At 40.6% G+C, this 20,960-nt stretch overlaps 2 protein-coding genes across 2 annotated transcripts in view; one reads left to right on the top strand and one right to left on the bottom strand.

The window, feature by feature from the left end:
- Positions 1–8,666, bottom strand: part of LOC134214994 (methyl farnesoate epoxidase-like) — a 33,535-nt gene extending 24,869 nt beyond the window's left edge. Inside the window, exon 1 of the mRNA XM_062694260.1 lies at positions 8,524–8,666. Coding sequence (XP_062550244.1) covers positions 8,524–8,608 — 85 coding nt within the window. The 5' untranslated portion in view covers positions 8,609–8,666. The remainder of the gene's footprint in view (positions 1–8,523) is intronic.
- Positions 8,667–11,552: 2,886 nt separating this feature from the next.
- LOC134214995 (probable cytochrome P450 305a1) lies at positions 11,553–19,544 on the top strand. The gene is made up of 3 exons (XM_062694261.1): positions 11,553–11,779; positions 17,916–18,165; positions 18,226–19,544. Exons 1-3 carry the CDS (start codon positions 11,689–11,691, stop codon positions 19,382–19,384), a joined length of 1,500 nt encoding a protein of 499 aa, XP_062550245.1. The 5' UTR covers positions 11,553–11,688; the 3' UTR covers positions 19,385–19,544.
- Positions 19,545–20,960: the final 1,416 nt, after the last annotated feature.

A 20,960-nucleotide genomic window follows, 5' to 3' on the forward strand; every position in this document is an offset into this window, starting at 1 on the left:
AGGATGGGTGGAAGGAGGTGTTCCGACATTTTTTTACCCTTTAAATGGCCGGCTGGGTACCCGGGTACCCACGAAACTAAAATTCTTATATCTTAGGCAATTTTTAACCGTTTTTAATCGTTTTGGGCATATTCGATTCAAAATTTTGTCCTTCATCATGCTGTTTTAGGATTGGACCGGTCCGGACCGTCGGATCACCGGGAAATCCGGATTTCTAGGGACATGTCCTGCATAGATTACACTGATCGTGGTTTTCGATAGGTAAATACCAATATGGGTATCAAACTTCTTGATATTTCATCGGCAGGTTGATTTTTATTGATTTGGGTCCATCAGACGTGCAGATCTTTAATTGGCCATTCCAGAACAGGTTCCTCGAGGGGTCATAGGTGGCCATGGACACTTTTCAAGGGAACATCAACAATATGGGTATCAAACTTCCTGAAATTATTTCTAACGTGTGTTCTTGACAAGTTGAATCTGGAGTGGCCACTTTGGAACAAGTTTCCCGGGTGGGGAGGGGAGAAGGGGGGGGGGTGTTTGGTCAAGGTTGGCCGAACACATTTCTCATTGGATCCCCAACAATATGGATGTCAAAATTCTTGAATCTTCCACAGCAGGCTGTTGTTTATTATCTTGGTTCCAACAGATGTGTGAAAATTTGAGTGGCTGTTTCGGATCAGGTTCCCAGTGGGGCCAAGAATGGTCATAAACATTTTTCAATGGAACCTCAACAATATGGGCATCAAACTTCTTGAAATTGCCTCAGCAGTGTGTTTCTGATTATTTTAGAGCCACCAGACGTGCTGACTTTATAGTTTCCATTGCAGGACATGTCCCCGTAGGGTGTTAAGTGGCCATAAATACTTTTCAATATAAATAAATACAAATAAAAAAATAGAAAGCTGCAGTTTTTTTTGTAACCCGTGTGTTGGGAGTCAAATCATTGCAAGGACCACCCTCGAAGGGACAATAGGACACCAGAAGGCAACTAGTTGGATCACCGAAAGCTCCAAAACATCCGGAGAAGTTGCCGATTCAAAAATTTTGTCCTAGAAAACTGAGACTTTTTAGAATTTTAGTGTTGTAGCGAACAAAATCAATACAAGGACTACTCATTCATCCCGGATGGCCACTAAGTGGATTTAGAAAGTTCTGGAACATCAGGAGAAATGACCAGGTGTAGAAGATTATATTTTAAGGTCGCGATTTTTTTTTTATAAATCTATTGTTGGCGTAATGCTAATTCCTGAAATCTTAAAAACTATTACTTGTTGTAGCATTGTGAGAGTTAAATCATTGCATGACCAACGCGTTGACCACCATTGGTCATCTGGCGCTGAATGTCCGGAACACCCATAGTAAAGACAAATTCTTGAAAATCGTCCTAGAATACAGTGGTTTGTTATGAATATGAGAGCAAAACTCCGCTAAATGGTCCTCCGGGAACTCCGGAACATTCTGAGAAAATTGCCAGTTTTTAAATTCATCCTCTTAAACCGTACTGTTTCACAAACCGATTTATGCATCAAAATGAGAGCAATATCATTGCAAGAACTAAACGTTGACCCCGAGAGGCCACTAAGTGGTGCTCCAGAAGCTCCGGAATAGCCGAAATGGTAATCAACTCGCCCTAGAAAGCAGCGATTTTTTTTGTAGTTGTTTGCGATTAAAATCAATTCAAGGATCATTCATTGACACCGTGGGCCGTTAGGTGAGCATCTGGAAGCTTCGGAACTTTCGAAGATGTGCCAATTTTTAAGTCGTCCTAGAAAGTTGTGTGTTTTTAGAAATCGCTTGTTGAAATATGAGAGGGCATATTTGATGCAATCTAAACGGATAGCCACAATACATTGAATAATGCTACGACTTTCAATTCGTTCACTTCAAGTGGTGGAATAAAATGGGATAGTACGAAATTATCTTATGACAAGTGAAGACACTCCACTAGAAGCTCTGAACAACCTTTGACTGACGTATTGTAGAGCTCCATAATTGTCAATCTTGGGTGATGTTCCTCCAGTTTTCATAAACGTTTAGGGCTCCCAGGTCCGATGCCACCGCGTGCAGCAGCCACGAAGTCGCTGGCCTCTATCCGGATCTCTGGTGAATATTGTTTTTGCTATTCTTTCTTCCGACATTCGCATTAAGTGACCGGCCCTCTAAAGTTTGCCGTATTTTATACGATTCACAATATTTTCTTCTTTATACACTTGATACAGCTCGTGATTTATGCGTCTGCGCCACACATTTTTTTTTCCTAATTTCCCATCGAGAATTGTACGTAGCACTTTTCGCTCGAAAACCCCAAAAGATTTCCGGTCCACCTCTTTTTACATCCTTACGAATCAGAGCAAATTTCGTTTCCAATATTCGATGAAGCCCCTATTCGCAGCAGCAATACGTCTTTTCACTTCACAGGAAACGTCATTGTCACATGTCACATGTCATGTGTTCAAAGATAAACAAATTCTTCAACAACTTCCCCATCAAGCACTAACACCAATAGGCCTACCTTTATCTTTACCCGCAACCATGTACTCCGTCTTGGTAGAGTCGATGATTTAGCCTATCTTCGCCTGCTCCCTCTTCATTAGGGCAAAAGCCTCCACTACTGCCCTGTGATCGTTACCAATGTAGTCAATGTCATCCGCAAAGATCAGGAGCATATGCGACCATGTGATGATAGCGCCCTTCTTCTGCACACCAGATCTCCTAATCACCCCCTCGAGTGCAATATTTACAATAAATTTGAAAGCGCATCACTCTGCTTCAATCTCTCCACGGTCACAAACACGGTTGATACGTCGTCTGCAACCCGAATATTTTATTTCGAGCCATCAAGCGTTGCACGTATCATCGTAATCATCGTGTTCGAACATTATCTGCCACAGCTAATTTCTTTTCACTGAATCGTACGCTGCTTTGAAATCAATAGACAGATGGACTGTACTCCCGAAATTCATCATCTTCAGGCTAAACATCTCATCCGTCGACATCTCATCGGCCTTCACGGCCAGACAGGTAGATTTTGAAACTGGAACGACGAAACTGATTAGACTAGCCAGTTTCTTCATCTACTGAGAGAGCGCATCTAGTTACAGATTTTTGTTTCACACAGATTATCAGTGGATTCAGAATGCAAGTCAATGTAGGGAAGTGGGTGCAAATGATGATGCAATCACTCACCCACTGCAAGCCGAATATACCTCTGTTCGTACGGAATTTATTGGAATCGTTGGGTTAAGGTTCGAGAGGCAGAGGTCCGTCTTGGTTAACTGTCAATGTTATAGATAAAAAGCAACTGATGGAATTGCTAATTGGATGTATAAAACGAGCTCTTTAGTTCATTTCCAATTCTAGCAGAAACGGTTAGAATAGTCAAGTTGAAGGTATAGGAAAAGAAATGGAAATGGTATGGAAGTCCATTTCCAGTTCTAGCTATTGCTAGAGATAAATATAAAGAAAGATTCAAAGTAGGAAATAGGAACGGACTTTGGATTGAACCCACGATCTCCTGCGTATGAGGCAGAAGCAGTAGCCTTATGACTACCAAGCCGGCTCTCTTCTCCTTCTTTTTTTTACTTTGTTACAAAACCAATGTTCACGATTACGCAACTGTTGAAAACAAAATGTAAGAAATGATGATTGCTTCGGGAATTCTGGTATTTCAGAAGGACTTCTTGGTGGCCACTCGGGATCAATGAATGATATTCGCAATCTCGCGATTGGAATCATAAGGGCGTAACTGTATTAATCGATTTATCTTCGACGATATTTTCCTTTTATCAATGTAGTGAATTGCGGTAGTTTGCCGAAGGTTCATGGTTGTAATGAAGGATGATTGCATCTTCTACCTGAAGCAAATATAAAATCGATGAAGAGAAATCGATCAATACGGTTACGCCCCTATGATTCTAAGCGCGAGCAACGACTCTGCTTCTATACTGCTATTACAAACGATTTTCAAAAGTTTCTAGAACGAACTGCAATAATTTACCACTGCTCTGGATGCCTCTGCACTTCTGGAGCACCATCTGGGGACCACCAGGTGACCCTTGCATTAATTTTGCTCTCACAGCAAATGACGAATTTCAAGAATTAACCACTGCTCCGGATGATTCGGAGCTTCCCAAGGATAACTTAGTGTTCACCTGGAGTCAATTAATGGCCCTGGACATTACTTTACAACGGATTGCAATTTTTAAGAACAAACTTTCGTAGTATCAGACAGAGGCCACCTAGGATCGAAGAGTAGTGCATGTATTGGTTTTGATGTGACAATGTTAAAACAAACGGTTTATGAAAAGTCACATCTGTTTAGAAGAATTTCTGGAATCGATCATATCTCCGAGTGTCCGGAATCTTATGGTGGGTCTCCTGCTGGTCACCCGGCGTCCATGAGTGCTCCTTGCATTTATTTTGCACTCACATTGCTAGATAAATTGATTTAAAACAATTAGCTCTGAAAATGTTAATGAACATTCTTGACCCCTCAGGGAACCTATTCCGGAATTGGAGATCCGGGGTGAACTTGTTTGATGAACCCAAACAGATCAGAAATAAACAATTTCAAGAAGTTTGACACCCATATTGTTGGGGTTCCAATGAGAAATAATTTTTGCCAACCCCGGCTCCCGGGGAACCTGTTCCAGAATGGCCACTCCTGAGTCAACTTGTCTGGTGAGCCTAGGATCATGAAGGAAATACGCAAGAGTTAATTTCATGAAGTTTGATACCCATATTGTTGATGTTCCATTGAACAATGTTCATGGCCACCTATGACCCCTCGAGGAACCTGTTCTGGAATGGCCAATCGAAAATCGGCACTTCTGATGGACCCAAATCGATAAGAATCATTCTACCGATGAAATTTCTAGAAGTTTAATACCCGTATAGCTGATTAGCTATCGAAATCCACGATCAGTATCATTTATGCAGGACATGTTCCTGGAAATCCGGATTTTCCTGGAATCGAATTGACCGGATCGGTTCATCCTGGTAACATTAAAGTAACTTTAAAGAAGAGAAAATTCTGAATCGAATAAGCCCAAAATTGTTAAAATCGGTTGTAAATTTCCATAGATATAAGCATTTTAGTTTCGTGGGTACCCGGGTACCCTGCCGGCCTGTTAAGGGTGTTTTTTTTGCCGGTCACACAACGGTTACTTTGCCTCTCCAAGCTGATTGAATCTGACGATGCGCCACGATAAGCAGAAGGTTTAATACAGCAGTTTTTCCACTCGCTTTCAATCAATTCATGTGGTGGCGTGGTTTTAGTGGGCGCTCTGAACGTTTTAAAATTGTTTTGGGTTCGAATCCCGTTGCGGTCCTAAATTTTTGTAAATATGCTTGTAAAATTTATCTGGTGAGGCGACGAGAAGGAAAATTTGTGGATTAAAATCAAATTATCCGGCGATCCGGCGCTCACGAATTTATCACCCGCCATTCTATCCGGATAAAAATGTTGTGTGAGAATACTTCCTCACAGGGGAACCATGAAGAATCACACTCCGCTTAATGGATTAATCGCAGGTTTTTATTCATATGAGTGAGAATTCCGAAGCCTGCTGTTGGTTATTAGAAAGGCGCATTGAGAAAAAAAATGCAAGTTGGAGAAAATTTCTCTCAAATCAACACACACTTATCAATTCGGACCTTGGGAGAAAATTTCACGTGACGACGGCGTTCTACCGACGCTATAAAATTTTCTGTTTCTCTTTGAACTACCATCTTGTGACGAGAAAATGGCATCGATTGCGGTGCCGCGATATGCGAGGCGATACTGAAATATTATTTTCTAAATGTTGGCGTCTTAGCGCAAAATCGTCGAGTATCCGTCGGACGGTAGCAGCACAAAGTTAAACTTCAACGCAAGGTTCGGACAAGCGTTAAGGTTTGTTATTAGAAAGGCACATTGAAGGAACAAATATGTAGTTAGAACAAACACACTTATCAGTCCAGACCTTGCATTGTCCGCTAGAACTAGCGAACAGGTCATTACGCTCTTAAATTTTCAGTACGCCATGCCGATTGTCTTTTGCACATTTTGATAATAGTTCTCAAATCATTTTAGTGCTCACACAATAATTTGTGATTATAAAATTACCAATATCTTCACATAACGATGCAGGTTCAATCACTAACAGCAACCAAACGATAGCTGTTAGTGATTGGAAAGGCGTTACGATTTTCAGCGGTTAGTGGCAGTCGAACTCAAGTGAAATGTTCGTGCATCATTCGGACTATCGGTTGGCTTCTGTTTGTGATTGGAGAGGCGCTTTGTTAAAGTTAAAAAGGATCTTCTCCGAACCTCCATTGAAGATACGAAAAGGATTTAATTTTCACTTTTAAAATATCACATCCCAGTTCTTGCTTTTCACTTCTCAGTTCTCAGTCTTGCTTCTCAATTGTCAACCCCCGTGTCTCGCTTCTCATTACTATCTTCCCCAAGTAACACGCGCAACATCTTTCAAATAGCTGTTTGTTCCAAATAAATTGCATTGAAAACACTGGCAATACATCGAGTCACATTAAAGCCACTTTCCAGTTTCAGAAACACGCAATGTTTCATTTCCGTTTAAGTGGCGTTGCAATATGCCACGCTTATTGGGTGATTTGGAATTCAATGTGTTTCATATCAGAAACAAAACAGATAAGTTGCAGACAAAGTTTCCGATGTGTTGGAAAACACTTTGGGCTCAGCTGATCAATATTTTATTTTTGACAATCCCCTGCATGTTCCGTACAAGGTACATTGAAATTACAAATGACTTATATGATCGAACACTTAAAATCAGCCCAAAACAGCAACACACATACAGAAGAAGATTTAGCATCGGGTGCCAAAACAGCTCTTATGAAACATGTCATTGAAGAAAAACATACGTTCAACCTAACACATCCCAACATTCTAGATAAGACCAACAGATCATCATCACTTCCCGTATTAGAAATATGTAATATTTTCTACAACACCAATACTATTAACCATCGTACAGATGTGCAAGATCTCAGTACCACTTACGTTGGTCTGTTGCACACTATAAAAAAGTCGACATTAAGAAGAACACTCACACATCCGAATAGTATCAATATGCCAAATGTTGCATGCAACCGTGATCAAATTACCCAAAATAATGATCACGACACACAACCATCAACGATGACCATTACCCATTATTAATGTGCCTACCATTATGAAACAGTTGTTGTATGTTAACAAACAAACCCAGTTTTAAACCATTTTTTCAAAAATTTACAAATAGTAAGTTACATAATTTACCACACATTTCGAATTGTAATCACTCATTAACTCAACATTCAGGCAAGCATGAAAAGCACCCTATCCACCACTGATCGAACGTGGTTTACAATAATTTACGATAGACGATAGACTATAGTGAGTTCAACATTTATGTTTTATGTTATATGTATTCATGTTATATGTTAAATGTAATTACATGTTTTAGCGACCCTTGAAAAAGGCCACAACCCATCGGCCGAAACGTCGGGCAAGTAAATAAATCATCGTTTTGATACTTCAGACTGAGAAAGCCATCATCCGAACAGTACAAATTATTAACATTTTTCAAAGTGTGTTGCTATAATTTCCTTTGTTAATTGCTATGTATTATACACCCAGCTTGCGGAAGGTCTCTCTCTTAGCGCTGGCAATATCATGACAAGTGCAGAACTGAAGTCATTTCAAAATTCACAGAAATAAGGAAAAAAAACTTCACTTCTTGCTTCGTACTCTTCACTTCCCGAGCAGCACAAGTCAGAGGAAAAATGATTGCAGCAACTTGATTGTGACTGAATCTGGTCATATATGAGTTGCAGTAACCTATGTGGAACATGTGTGCTGCTAGGGTATGCACTTCACACTCCCTATTTATCATTTCTTAATTCTCACCGTTCACATCTCATTTCTCACTTCTGGCGACCCACTTCTTCCTTCTCACTTTCTACATCTTATTTCTTACTTTTCACTTCTCACGTTTCATTTTTCACTTATCCCTTCTGAAATTTCTACTTTTTGGTTTTTAAATCTCACTTCTCATGTTCCAGTCCCCAGTTTACAATACTGGATTCTTGCTTCTCACTTGTCGTTTTTTAGTTCTTACTTTCCATCACTCATAACTTCTTACTTTTCACTAAGTTGGCATAATCATTACCAATATGTTTTTAAGATTGTTGAGAAAATGTTTCTAGTAAAACCCCCTTGAGGAAACAAAAGTTTTAATTTTTTATCACAAGGACACAACTATTTTTTCTTGATGTTGTATCAGCTGCTATCGGTGTTTTAATTTAACTCAGCCTAGATCCCCGAAATTGCTGTGCCTCGTATTAGCTGACTGGTGCATTTTAAACCGTTTTCCCTATGCATTTTCACTCTACCCACTTTGTTCAACAAATTCATTAAAATTGAAGCATTTGTTTTACCTGACAAGAAGCACATTTTTAAATCTTATTCATTTCACCCAATTTTGAGGAAATATTCACTCAAATTCAGTGGTATACCTGGTGGAAAATAGCTCGGCTTCCGCATATCTCGCAAACAAAACAATATCACAAATATTATCAAAACCACAAAATTATGCCACATTCTTGTTCTTGAATCGATCCGCTGACAACACCGAATGTTCTTTTCGGACAAAGTTACAACATCCGACTGGACCGAAGCCATCCCATTCCGATCGGTTATATGGGCTGCGGGTTCCATCCAAAAAAAGAATAAACCGTTGTGTTGTTGTGAATAGCCAGCGCTGGATGTGCGATGATGTTATCATAAAATCTGACCCTTTCTTTTTCTTATGCTAATCACCTCATGGGCTAATCCGCTGCATTTCAGAAAAATAGATCTTTCTTCTGTGGTCATCCTTCTCCGTTTGAGACTGGAGCTTTGGTTCCAAAGGTGATTACAAATATAAATTGATGTGCGATCGTTCGTGGATGCAGAATAACTATTTCCGTTTCGCTACATGAGGCCCAAGAACGAGACAGTGTTAAATCAGTCGGAAGGTGTAGACAATGTACTATTTATAGTATTTCCATGGACAATTTAAATACTATAAATAGTACATTGTCAAGTTTAGTTGACCTTGTCTAAATCATGAGATGTTCATTTGATGGCCATTTGTCGTTTTAAATATCCCAATATTCTCAATAATTATTTTCGTAACACATAAACCCTTCGGAATCTTAATTTTTTTTTTAAATGTTGTAAATTGATATTTGCAATTCTCTTCGATGTTTTTGATCTACTCAGAAGAATTATTTTCGTAGTCGTAGGATGTTTCTAAAGATCTCAGAGATCTACAGGTTATTTTTAAAATTTTGGTTCTAAAGGATACTAATGGAACACACACGAATTCACAAGGGCATATGAGGGAGAGGAAACCTTCGTTTCTGAAACTATTTCAGAACTTACACTTTTTAGATTTTTTCATGCAATTCTCCCTCAAATACTTCCGATGTTCTAACATTGTTCACAAAATTTTCTTTCATCTCTGGAACCCTTTATTATTAATTCGTGATAATTAATTGAAACTCACGTCGAGATTTCGTCGCAAGTTTCATTTTCTCACGGGTATGGTTTTTTATTTCAACCATCCATCCGAACAAACTACTGCAATGTTTCATCTGGTTCGCAACGATCGAACAACAGGTGTTTGGAACAGCAATTTAATTTTGTTAATTTACAATCGAGCAGGCGCCCTGCTGTATTTTGTATAGCACTAGTGGGAATACGTCGTTTGTGCAGCAGGACTGCATTCCAGGACCGTGCGCGTGCCACAAGATTAAGGTGAAACGCATCGATACCTAACTACAATATCAGCTCACAATTTTTACAAGCACACATCTCTACAAAGAATATCTTGGTAATAGCGAAAACAATTTATTCTTCTTTACATAATAATATTCGTCGAATGATGATAGAAATTTGTCTGCTCTCAAAACAATGATTCAACCGCCAAGGGTATCATGCATTATTTAAAAAACAGTATTTTGGCTATAATTTTAAATCACATAATGCAATCTGCCCAATTTTCTGCAACTTGTGGCGATTAAATTGGTTAAGGACAAGTGCCTAAAAAGCGAGTGAGTTTTTTGCGCACATACTTACACACGCACAAACCTGTTCATAGACAAACATCACCTCAATTGTTCGAGCTGAGTTGATTCTTTCAAAAACGATGACAATGTGTATGAGAAAGGCAACAAGCAAGAACTGAAGTGCCTAGCCTAAACCAAACCAAACAATCCATGAGTTCTGTAAAACTTCAAGTTCCAATTAAAGTATGCTCACTAGACTGATTCAAATTTTGACTTTTTCGCTCCCCTGTGCTTAAACGATTACATTTGCTGTTTTAGCAATCATCCTAAATTTTTAGCTAATTTGGTTGTAATTTGAGTGAGCACGCGCAATATGAAGTTTGTATGAAAATCGATATGAAAACAGTAACTTTTGGGCAAACCGTTCCACAACGCTTCCTATTAAGCTTCAAAAACGTACGAAAACGTTGGCTACATAGCAAATTTAGCAAGGAAGCAGCTCATCTTTGTTGCGAAACGATTTGATGCTTTCAAGAAAAGTTATTAAGGAAACACTGAATCGTGGGAAATTCAATTTAACACGTAAAAGAATAACATCAATATCAATAATGAGCATTTTTGTTTTCTATATAACTTTGCTTACAAAAGTCAAATCGTTTCACAACAACAACTGTCTTTCAGCTTAGGAAGTGTTCTATGAAGTGGACGCGTTAATTGTATTCAAATTGTTCATGGGTCTCCTCACGGAACGATCTTTTACATCAATGGCGATTTTCATAGTAATTTTCATACAAACTTTAAATGACGTGTGCACAATCAAATTACATCCAAATTAGCTAAAAATTTAGGAGGTTTATTTAAATGGCAAATGCAATCGTTTAAGCATCGGGGTGCAAAAAAGTCAAAATTTGAATCACTCTAATGCTCACCGTACTCACTCGTAGATTTTTAGTTTAGGCTCTTAGAATGTGGATAATTAATTCAAAACAATAATTAGAATAATTTTCTGAAATCAATGTGTAAAAAATTGATCAGTGAGTTTAGGGCATTTTATTACAATAGGACGCTTCTCATTGACCAGCTACTTGATTAAGTTTATTGCACATAATTATACACCACTTTCGTTTAACGCCAATTAATTGGTAGTACTATGGCTACCATACACAGCGTATAATCGAATATAAGTCCTATCGTTGCAAGATTTCCTATTCATATGCGACAAATATGATATTATGGGTGATACATGTGATAATTATATTGTTAACCTTCGGAGACTCGCACCGCTGTAAAATGTTCAACGCCTTATAAAAAAGTGCGCTTCAGATTGCCAACAGAAGCAGCACTGCGTCGATGTTTGAGGAAAATGCGAGTTCCAGAAGGTTAAAATGCAAATCAAATTAATGGGTGCAACTTGAGGTTTTGTTCGATCATAGTTTTCCGTACATTATAAATAAATGTTTTGATTGCGTACATGTCCAACAGCACAGTTAGAACACAGTGAGTGACCCAAGCAGTAGACAGTTACGGTTCAATTGCGAAAGATCATATTTTTGATATCTGCAAGGTTAAGTACACATCGTTAGTTCAATTGAAGAACGGTTTCGTATTAAAAAAGTTTCCAATATCACCATGCTCGTAATACTGTTCACCTGCGTTCTAATATTTTCGTTCATCGGTTGGGTACTGCAGGAGCTTCGTAGGCCACCAAATTTTCCACCAGGTAAGGAATGGCCGTCCACGTCATTCCATGTTTGTCTGTGCCGAATCATGTACGAGACACTGAATACGGCCTTGCTGTTGAGATCGAAATACGTGTCTATAAATATTGCATAGTGGTAAAATTTAAAGGAAAAGTAATAACTCGTCTTATGACGAGTTCAGACATTCCACTAAACAAGTTCAAATAATTTTAGCTATATATTTTTTTCCTTTAGATGGTTTTGCTTTCTTTCATTAAAAGAGTCGAAAAGTAAATTACTGGTCCACGACTTACTTTTACACTTACATACCTGACTCCCAATTTCATGGAAAACTAAAATGATAGTTCTCAGCAGACTTGCATCGGAATTTGGTTCCGTTTCCTGCAATCGATCACAAAATTCATATACTTTTTGGGATATTGGTCATCGTTTTTAAATGTCATATTTCAGAACACCATGTAATGCAGGTTCTCTGAGGAAGTAGCCACATTCGGATGATACCTGGCTTGCTAACCTGACTTCGAAAGCCAGGTTCCTGTTCTGATCAAAATGTATCCGCTTCTCCCAGGGAATCAGCTTTAAACCTGTGCGCCGCCCCACCTTGGGGCCCTCCTTAGCCGTGCGGTAAGACGCGCGGCTACAAAGCAAGACCATGCTGAGGGTGGCTGGGTTCGATTCCCGGTGCCGGTCTAGGCAATTTTCGGATTGGAAATTGTCTCGACTTCCCTGGGCATAAAAGTATCATCGTGTTAGCCTCATGATATACGAATGCAAAAATGGTAACTTGGCTTAGAAACATCGCAGTTAATAACTGTGGAAGTGCTTAATGAACACTAAGCTGCGAGGCGGCTCTGTCCCAGTGTGGGGATGTAATGCCAATAAGAAGAAGCCGCCCCACCACGCTGCCATCGCCGTTGATTTTCTTGCTCCGCCGTCGCCGCCATAAAAATTGAATCAGCGTGCCGCCGTATGATAATTGACCACGCCGACGAATGCTGTTTACCACGTCGCTGCCTATTAAAGGACTATTAAAGTACCTAGTACATTTCTTTTTCAAAAGAGTTTTTTTTACAGACAAGTTTATATGACAATTCGGGACTGATTTGCGATTTGGGCGTAGCTTATTTTGTAAACAAACATTGCTTCATGGATTCCGAAGAATGCAATCGTTTTCATCCCAAACTAATTCCCTTATTTGGTAGAGGAAAGCTTAATCTGTCGGATCCATACCGTGGTTTCCTCATGAAATGCTTGTTTTAGCAGGAATTTGCCTTCCAGTGTTTGTTTACAAAATAAGTTACGCCCAAATCGCAAAGTGGTCCCGAATTATTTATTTTCACTTCTACTAGCTCAATTTTATTTATTCTCGCAACAAGCATGGCGCCACTGGAGCCACTTTATAACTGAAAAAGTGCTGAAGCATTATGAAAAAATGTCTTTTAGGGCAGCTTGACTAATAGATTCTAAGGGTTATTTGGCCTATTGCTCTTATGCCTAATGTATACTCGGCCAAACATAAATTATTTAATCTTTCAGAAATGTGGGAATGGTTCTCCAGCCATTCCAAAAAAAAATACTCCAAAAACGCATTCGTAGATTCGTTTGGTATTTCGGTCTGAAATTATTTGACTTCAACAATAATTTTTTTTTAATTCCTTATAAACATCCTACGAAGATACTTGTACTTCTAGAGTTCTCCTAAAATTATTTCAGAAGCTCCTTCATGAATTCCTTCAAGAATTTCTCATGAAATCAAGCCAAAATTCTTTCAAGCAATTATTCTTTTTCCAGCGATTCAAACAAGGAATTCTTTCCAAAACTTCGCCAGACTTTCGTCAAGAAATCCTTCAAGGATTGCTTTGTCAAACCCTTCAGGAACTCTCCACTCCGTCAGATATTCTCATAAACATTACATAGTGAATTTTCCTGAAAGAGAAATTTTCTGAAGCAGTTCCTCCAGATTTTTTTTGGACAATATCAATCATTTCCGACTTTGGCGACTTTCCGAAGGAATTGTGGAAAAATCTCGGACAGATTTCATAGAGAGTTTTCTGGAGAAACTACTGAATTTATTTTTATTAAAATAATTGCCGCGGAAAACGTAGGAAGAATTCTTAGAAAAACTCTTATATATTTTTTTAGAGAATTACTGGAGGAGATCCTGAAAAAAGACCAGAAGACTCTAGGTAGAATTTTCGGGAAGATTTCTTTATGATGTTGCAAAGGAATTCCCAAAGGAACTTCCGGAGGAACTTCCAGAGAAATTCCCGGAGGAATTCCTGGAGGAACTTCCGGATGAATTCCTGGAGGAACTTCCGGAAGAATTCCTGGAGGAACTTTCGGAAGAACTTCCGGAGAAATTCCTGGAGAAACTTCCGGAGGAATTCCTGGAGGAACTTCCGGAGGAACTTCCAGAGAAATTCCCGGAGGAACTTCCGGGGGAATTCCTGGAGGAACTTCCGGCGGAATTCCTGGAGGAACTTCCGGAGGAATTCCTGGAGGAACTTCCGGCGGAATTTCTGGAGAAACTTCCGGCGGAATTCCTGGAGGAACTTCCGGCGGAATTCCTGGAGGAACTTCCGGAGGAATTCCTGGAGGAACTTCCGGAGGAATTCCTGGAGGAACTTCCGGAGGAACTTCCGGAGGAATTCCTGGAGGAACTTCCGGAGGAATTCCTGGAGGAACTTCCGGAGGAATTCCTGGAGGAACTTCCGGAGGAATTCCTGGAGAAACTTCCGGAGGAATTCCAGGAGGAACTTCCGGAGGAATTCCTGGAGGAACTTCCGGAGGAATTCCTGGAGGAACTTCCGGAGGAATTCCTGGAGGAACTTCCGGAGGGATTCCTGGAGGAACTTCCGGAGGGATTCCTGGAGGAACTTCCGGAGGGATTCCTGGAGGAACTTCCGGAGGAATTCCTGGAGGAACTTCCGGAGGAATTCCTGGAGGAACTTCCGGAGGAATTCCTGGAGGAACTTCCGGAGGAATTCCTGGAGGAACTTCCGGAGGAATTCCTAGAGGAACTTCCGGAGGAATTCCTAGAGGAACTTCCGGCGGAATTCCTGGAGGAACTTCCGGCGGAATTCCTGGAGGAACTTCCGGCGGAATTCCTGGAGGAACTTCCGGCGGAATTCCTGGAGGAACTTCCGGAGGAATTCCTGGAGGAACTTCCGGAGGAATTCCTGGAGGAACTTTCGGACGAATTCCTGGAGGAACTTCCGGACAAATTCCTGGAGGAACTTCTTGGAGGAACTTTCGGGGGAATTCCTGGAAGAACTTCCGGAGGAATTCCTGGAGGAACTTCCGGACGAATTCCTGGAGGAACTTCCGGACGAATTCCTGGAGGAACTTCCGGAGGAATTCCTGGAGGAACTTCCGGAGGAATTCCTGGAGAAACTTCCGGAGGAATTTTTGGAGGAACTTCCGTAGGAATTCCTGGCGAAACTTTGGTAGGAATTCCTGGAGGAACTTCTGGGGGAATTCCTGGAGGAACTTCCGGAGGAATTCCTGGAGGAACTTCCGGAAGAATTCCTGGAGGAACTTCCGGAGGAATTCCTGGAGGAACTTCCGGAGGAATTTCTGGAGGAACTTCGGGCGGAATTCCTGGAGGAACTTCCGGAGGAATTCCTGGAGGAACTTCCGGAGGAATTCCTGGAGGAACTTCCGGAGGAATTCCTGGAGGAACTTCCGGAGGAATTCCAGGAGGACTTTTCAGCGGAATTTTAGAGAGGAGTTTTCGGAGGAACTCCTGGAGGATCTTCCTGAAGAGTTCCTTTGAGAAACTTCCAGATGAATTCCTGGAGGAACTTCCGGAGGAATTTCTGGAGGAACTTCCGGCGGAATTCCTGGAGGAACTTCCGGCGGAATTCCTGGAGGAACTTCCGGAGGAATTCCTGGAGGAACTTCCGGAGGAATTCCTGGAGGAACTTCCGGACGAATTCCTGGAGGAATTCCTGGAGGAACTTCCGGAGGAATTCCTGGAGGAACTTCCGGAGGAATTCCTGGAGGAACTTCCGGAGGAATTCCTGGAGGAACTTCCGGAGGAATTCCTGGAGGAACTTCCGGACGAATTCCTGGAGGAACTTCCGGACGAATTCCTGGAGGAACTTCCGGACGAATTCCTGGAGGAACTTCCGGACGAATTCCTGGAGGAACTTCCGGAGGAATTCCTGGAGGAACTTCCGGAGGAATTCCTGGAGGAACTTCCGGAGGAATTCCTGGAGGAACTTCCGGAGGAATTCCTGGAGGAACTTCCGGAGGAATTCCTGGAGGAACTTCCGGACGAATTCCTGGAGGAACTTCCGGAGGAATTCCTGGAGGAACTTCCGGAGGAATTCCTGGAGGAACTTCCGGAGGAATTCCTGGAGGAACTTCCGGAGGAATTCCTGGAGGAACTTCCGGAGGAATTCCTGGAGGAACTTCCGGAAGAATTCCTGGAGGAACTTCCGGAGGAATTCCTGGAGGAACTTCCGGAGGAATTTCTGGAGGAACTTCGGGCGGAATTCCTGGAGGAACTTCCGGAGGAATTCCTGGAGGAACTTCCGGAGGAATTCCTGGAGGAACTTCCGGAGGAATTCCTGGAGGAACTTCCGGAGGAATTCCAGGAGGACTTTTCAGCGGAATTTTAGAGAGGAGTTTTCGGAGGAACTCCTGGAGGATCTTCCTGAAGAGTTCCTTTGAGAAACTTCCAGATGAATTCCTGGAGGAACTTCCGGAGGAATTTCTGGAGGAACTTCCGGAGGAATTCCTGGAGGAACTTCCGGAGGAATTCCTGGAGGAACTTCCGGAGGAATTCCTGGAGGAACTTCCGGAGGAATTCCTGGAGGACTTTTCAGCGGAATTTTTAAAGGGGACTTTTCAGCGGAATTTTTAAAGAGGAGTTTTCGGAGGAACTCCTGGAGGATCTTCGTGAAGAGTTCCTTTGAGAAACTTCCAGATGAATTCCTGGAGAGACTTCCAGAGGAATTCCTGGCAACGACGCCGCCACGCTGCTGCCGCTGCATGAAAATGATCTATTACGCCGCCATCGATAAAAAATCAATCAGTGCACATGCTGTAGGTCGTCATTCAATGATTTAGATTCATAGATTTGTTGCTAATAAATACTGCATAATTGTTCAATTTTCATACGGCGCCAAGACGATTAATTTAAACCGGCGGGGACGGCAAAGAAAATAGTTGGCGGCAACGCACAGGTCTAACCAGACGTCGGCTGTCTACAATTCTAAAATGGCATAAAACACTGATTTCCGGCTTCCACTCATCGAGCCCAATCCGGCAATACCCAGTTTCTACCAATCAAATAGATTGAACAGGGCTAAACAGAAAAATTTTCGATGGTTGTTTTCAATTGGATTTCCGGATTGACGCGTTTTTTTACACGTTTTTTCATGAGATACGTATTTATCCCCTGCACTGTTTTTTTTTATTTCAATCAGAGATGTCACGCGATTTTTACATATCGCCCCTCTCGTTCTCTTTAGAAATAAGATGGATGAAAGGCATGCTCCAAAAAGTTTGATTGAGAGAAGTCTTTAATAATGATTAATGTATCGACTAATCATTGTTTTTTTGCATATATCTATTTAAATAAATAACTTGTAAATTTTAATTTTAAAATAAAGCACAAAATCCTTTCATGAGTGCTTTTCAAGCTAAATTGTTCAAAAAGGCCACGACATTTTCCTTTGGTGGCCTGAGTAGAAAAACGCTGTATTATGACGATCGCGAGCTTTTCCAGTACTGCCAGATACACTCAGAATACATTCCAATGAACTTGTTTTCCAAAATCATGAAGTTTGACACGTCTTGGTTCCGACATGATCAAGAAATGACAAATTTTTGCGGGATAGTTTAAGGGATTATTTAAGTACTACCTTCGGAATAATGTTGACAATTATCCCAAAAAGTATATGAATTTTGTGATCCATTGCAGCAAACAGAACCAAATTGCGATGCAAATATGCTGAGAACCATCATTTTGAACATTTAGTTTTCCATGAAAATTTGGGGTACAAACAAGTACACTGACCCTACATATATGGGTCACTTTGTAACAATTATTAGCCACTTCATTTTGCACGTTGATCAAATGGAAATGACCCATATTAGTGTGTGACCCATGATTGTGGAGTCAGTGTACATACACCTTTTTTGCAGGACCACAGTGGCTTCCATTGATTGGTAACACGCCGTTTGTACGGAAATTGGCTCGATCCAGCGGAGGACAACATTTGGCATTCGAAGCCCTCTCGAAGCAGTACAACAGCCCAGTTATAGGGCTCAAGCTTGGCGGGGAGCTGGTTGTCGTGGCTTTGCAGTATCCCGCCGTGCTGGAAGCGCACAGCAATGAAGTGTTCGATGGTCGACCTGACAATTTCTTCGTCCGGCTAAGGGCTATGGGTACCAGGTGTGAATTATTCGCTACTAGAGGAATAGTTATATAATAATTAATTCTGTTACTTTTCAGGTTGGGTATGACCTTTACAGACGGGCCGTTTTGGACAGAACACAGAAACTTCATCGAACGGCATCTGCGTCAAGCCGGGTATGGTAAACAAACCATGCAAATGCACGTACAAAACGAACTGGTTGAGTTGATCGATATTATCAAAGACCTGAAAGGAAAACCTATTTGGCCTGGAAGTATTTTACCAACCAGTGTAATCAACGTGCTTTGGACGTTTACAACAGGATCTAGAATTCCAAGAGATGACGAACGTCTCATCAGGTTGCTAAAATTACTTCATGATAGATCGAAGGCGTTTGATATGTCCGGTGGTATACTGAGCCAACTTCCATGGCTTCGTTATATAGCCCCAGATTGGACAGGATACAATATAATTAAGCGGTTTAATCGAGAGCTGCGGGAATTTTTTATGCCATCTATTAGGAAGCATCATCAGGAGTATAGTGACGATAAATGTTCGAATGATTTGATCTACGCGTTTATCAAAGAAATGGAACATCGGAAAGATGATCCCTGCTCTACATTCACTGATCTTCAGCTAATCATGATTATTCTCGATATATTTATTGCTGGTTCCCATACCACTAGCGCCACCGTTGATATTGCTTTTATGATTTTATCAATGAGAGCTGATATGCAAAATAAAATTCTTTCGGAAATTGATAGCAACTTACGTCATGATGAAATATATCAGCAAAAATATCGAACGCAGCTACCGTACACAGAAGCTTTCCTACTCGAAACAATGAGATTACATCAAATCGCTCCACTTGGGGGTCCCAGGAGGGCATTATCGGACTGCACACTGGGAGGCTATCGAGTACCGAAAAACACCACAATCATGATGAGCTTACGGACCGTCCATATGGATCAGGAGCATTGGGGTGACCCGGAAAATTTCAGACCCGAACGTTTCATCGGTCCAGATGGGAAAATAACCAACACTGAACGGCTGATTCCATTTGGCCTGGGAAGGAGACGCTGTCTCGGCGAATCGCTGGCACGATCGTGTATGTTTACGTTCTTTGTAGGAATCCTTCGGGAATTCAGGGTGTGTCCATCGAAGAACAGCGCGGATGCACCGACACTGAAACTGGTACCCGGAATCACACTCTCACCGCAACCGTACAAACTGGTGTTTGAACCGAGATCAAGATGAAATAATTTTTGTTATAAGAACAGACCAGAAAAAAACTAAATAAAAACTAAAACGCGAAGGATGAAAGGCATGCTGCAAAAATCTCATCAAGTTTTATTCCGTGACAGCGCATGCAAATGTACATCTTGCATATTATCGAATGTATACTTATTTTCGTCAATAAAACAAAATATATAAAACAATTTAATTACTATTTCCGAAACATTATTTTTTTTTTGTCTTTATTTTCTTATTTTTTCATATTTATTATTGTCTTATTTTAGTCTCCTTACTTTCAGCCCTAGTGAGGGAGGAAGGGAGGTCGTTACTATCATTTTATTTTATTTTGTTTGAAGAGTTCTATATAAAATAAAATATATTATTTATAAACATACGATAAACTCAAACACCTCAGGTACAGTAAGAGAGACATCGGTATCGTTATGTAATGATTGGATTCGAACACTCAGCTTTACAGATCCAGTTGAGAACTCAAGAAGAATTTGTCTTGCTGTTAGGTGGAACCGCAGGCGAAGTGGGACTCCAGCTAGGATGGTGGCCAGCTACATACATACTTTCAACAAGGATTCTGCAATGATTGATAAATTATAATATGATATGATAATAAAAGCATCATTCATTTATATTTCCAGGAATAGTGTTATGAGGATATTTCATTTTTTTCTAAAATTTGTATTTTCAGCTCTTAAATTCATTCCTAATGAAAAACCCAACTTAATTCACTGAGTAGTGATACTGCCTTTCTCGCATTTAGCCAAGACACCAACCTTATATGGAGCTAATATAGTTCGATGAACCATTTCCTTAATAACTTCTAAACGCAACGGTCGATCGTTATCAAATTCAATAGTGATCAACTAGGACTTGCCCCCTGTCGAATGCAACTTGTTGCGAGAAAATCGGTTAAAGATTACTATATGAAAAGTTGTCTAATGTTTTTTTAGCTTTTGTGCACACACATACACACACACATACACGCATACATACACACGGACAGACAGACATGTGCTCAGCTCGTCGAGCTGAGTCGATTGGTATATAACACTATGGGTCTGCGAGACTTATATAAAAAGTTCGTATTCGGAGTGAAATGATAGCCTTTCGGTACAACTTTGTTGTACGAGAAAGGCAAAAAGGCAATCTCGGATAATAGATCATTGCATTATTCACAAAAAGCTGTTTCTTCAACAAATATTGTTTATTTATCCTCTTCTTCTATATCTTTAGATATAAAGGTGAAATGGTCTGTGTTCGTGTACGCGTGATTCGTGAGCGGCTGAATAGATTGTCTTCATTCCTTCAACAGATATGTTCGCTATCATGTCCGACGGGTTTATAAGATGTTTCCTCATGCGAAAATCACGAGTAAGGTAGATTACATCGTGAAATACCAAAATTATTATTCGTGTAGAAGTTTCGCATGGGCAGTTAACAACGCGCATTTTTGCCTACTATGCAGGAGTCAGGACAACGTCTGCTGCGTCGACTAGTATTAAATATAATTTATGTTTCATCTACGTGTTTTATAATTCATTATATTCAATATTTTCAGTGAATTTGTCTTATTAATTTTTTG

This window comes from Armigeres subalbatus, chromosome 2 (genome assembly GCF_024139115.2).
Source record: "Armigeres subalbatus isolate Guangzhou_Male chromosome 2, GZ_Asu_2, whole genome shotgun sequence".
NCBI classification, from domain to species: domain Eukaryota; kingdom Metazoa; phylum Arthropoda; class Insecta; order Diptera; family Culicidae; genus Armigeres; species Armigeres subalbatus.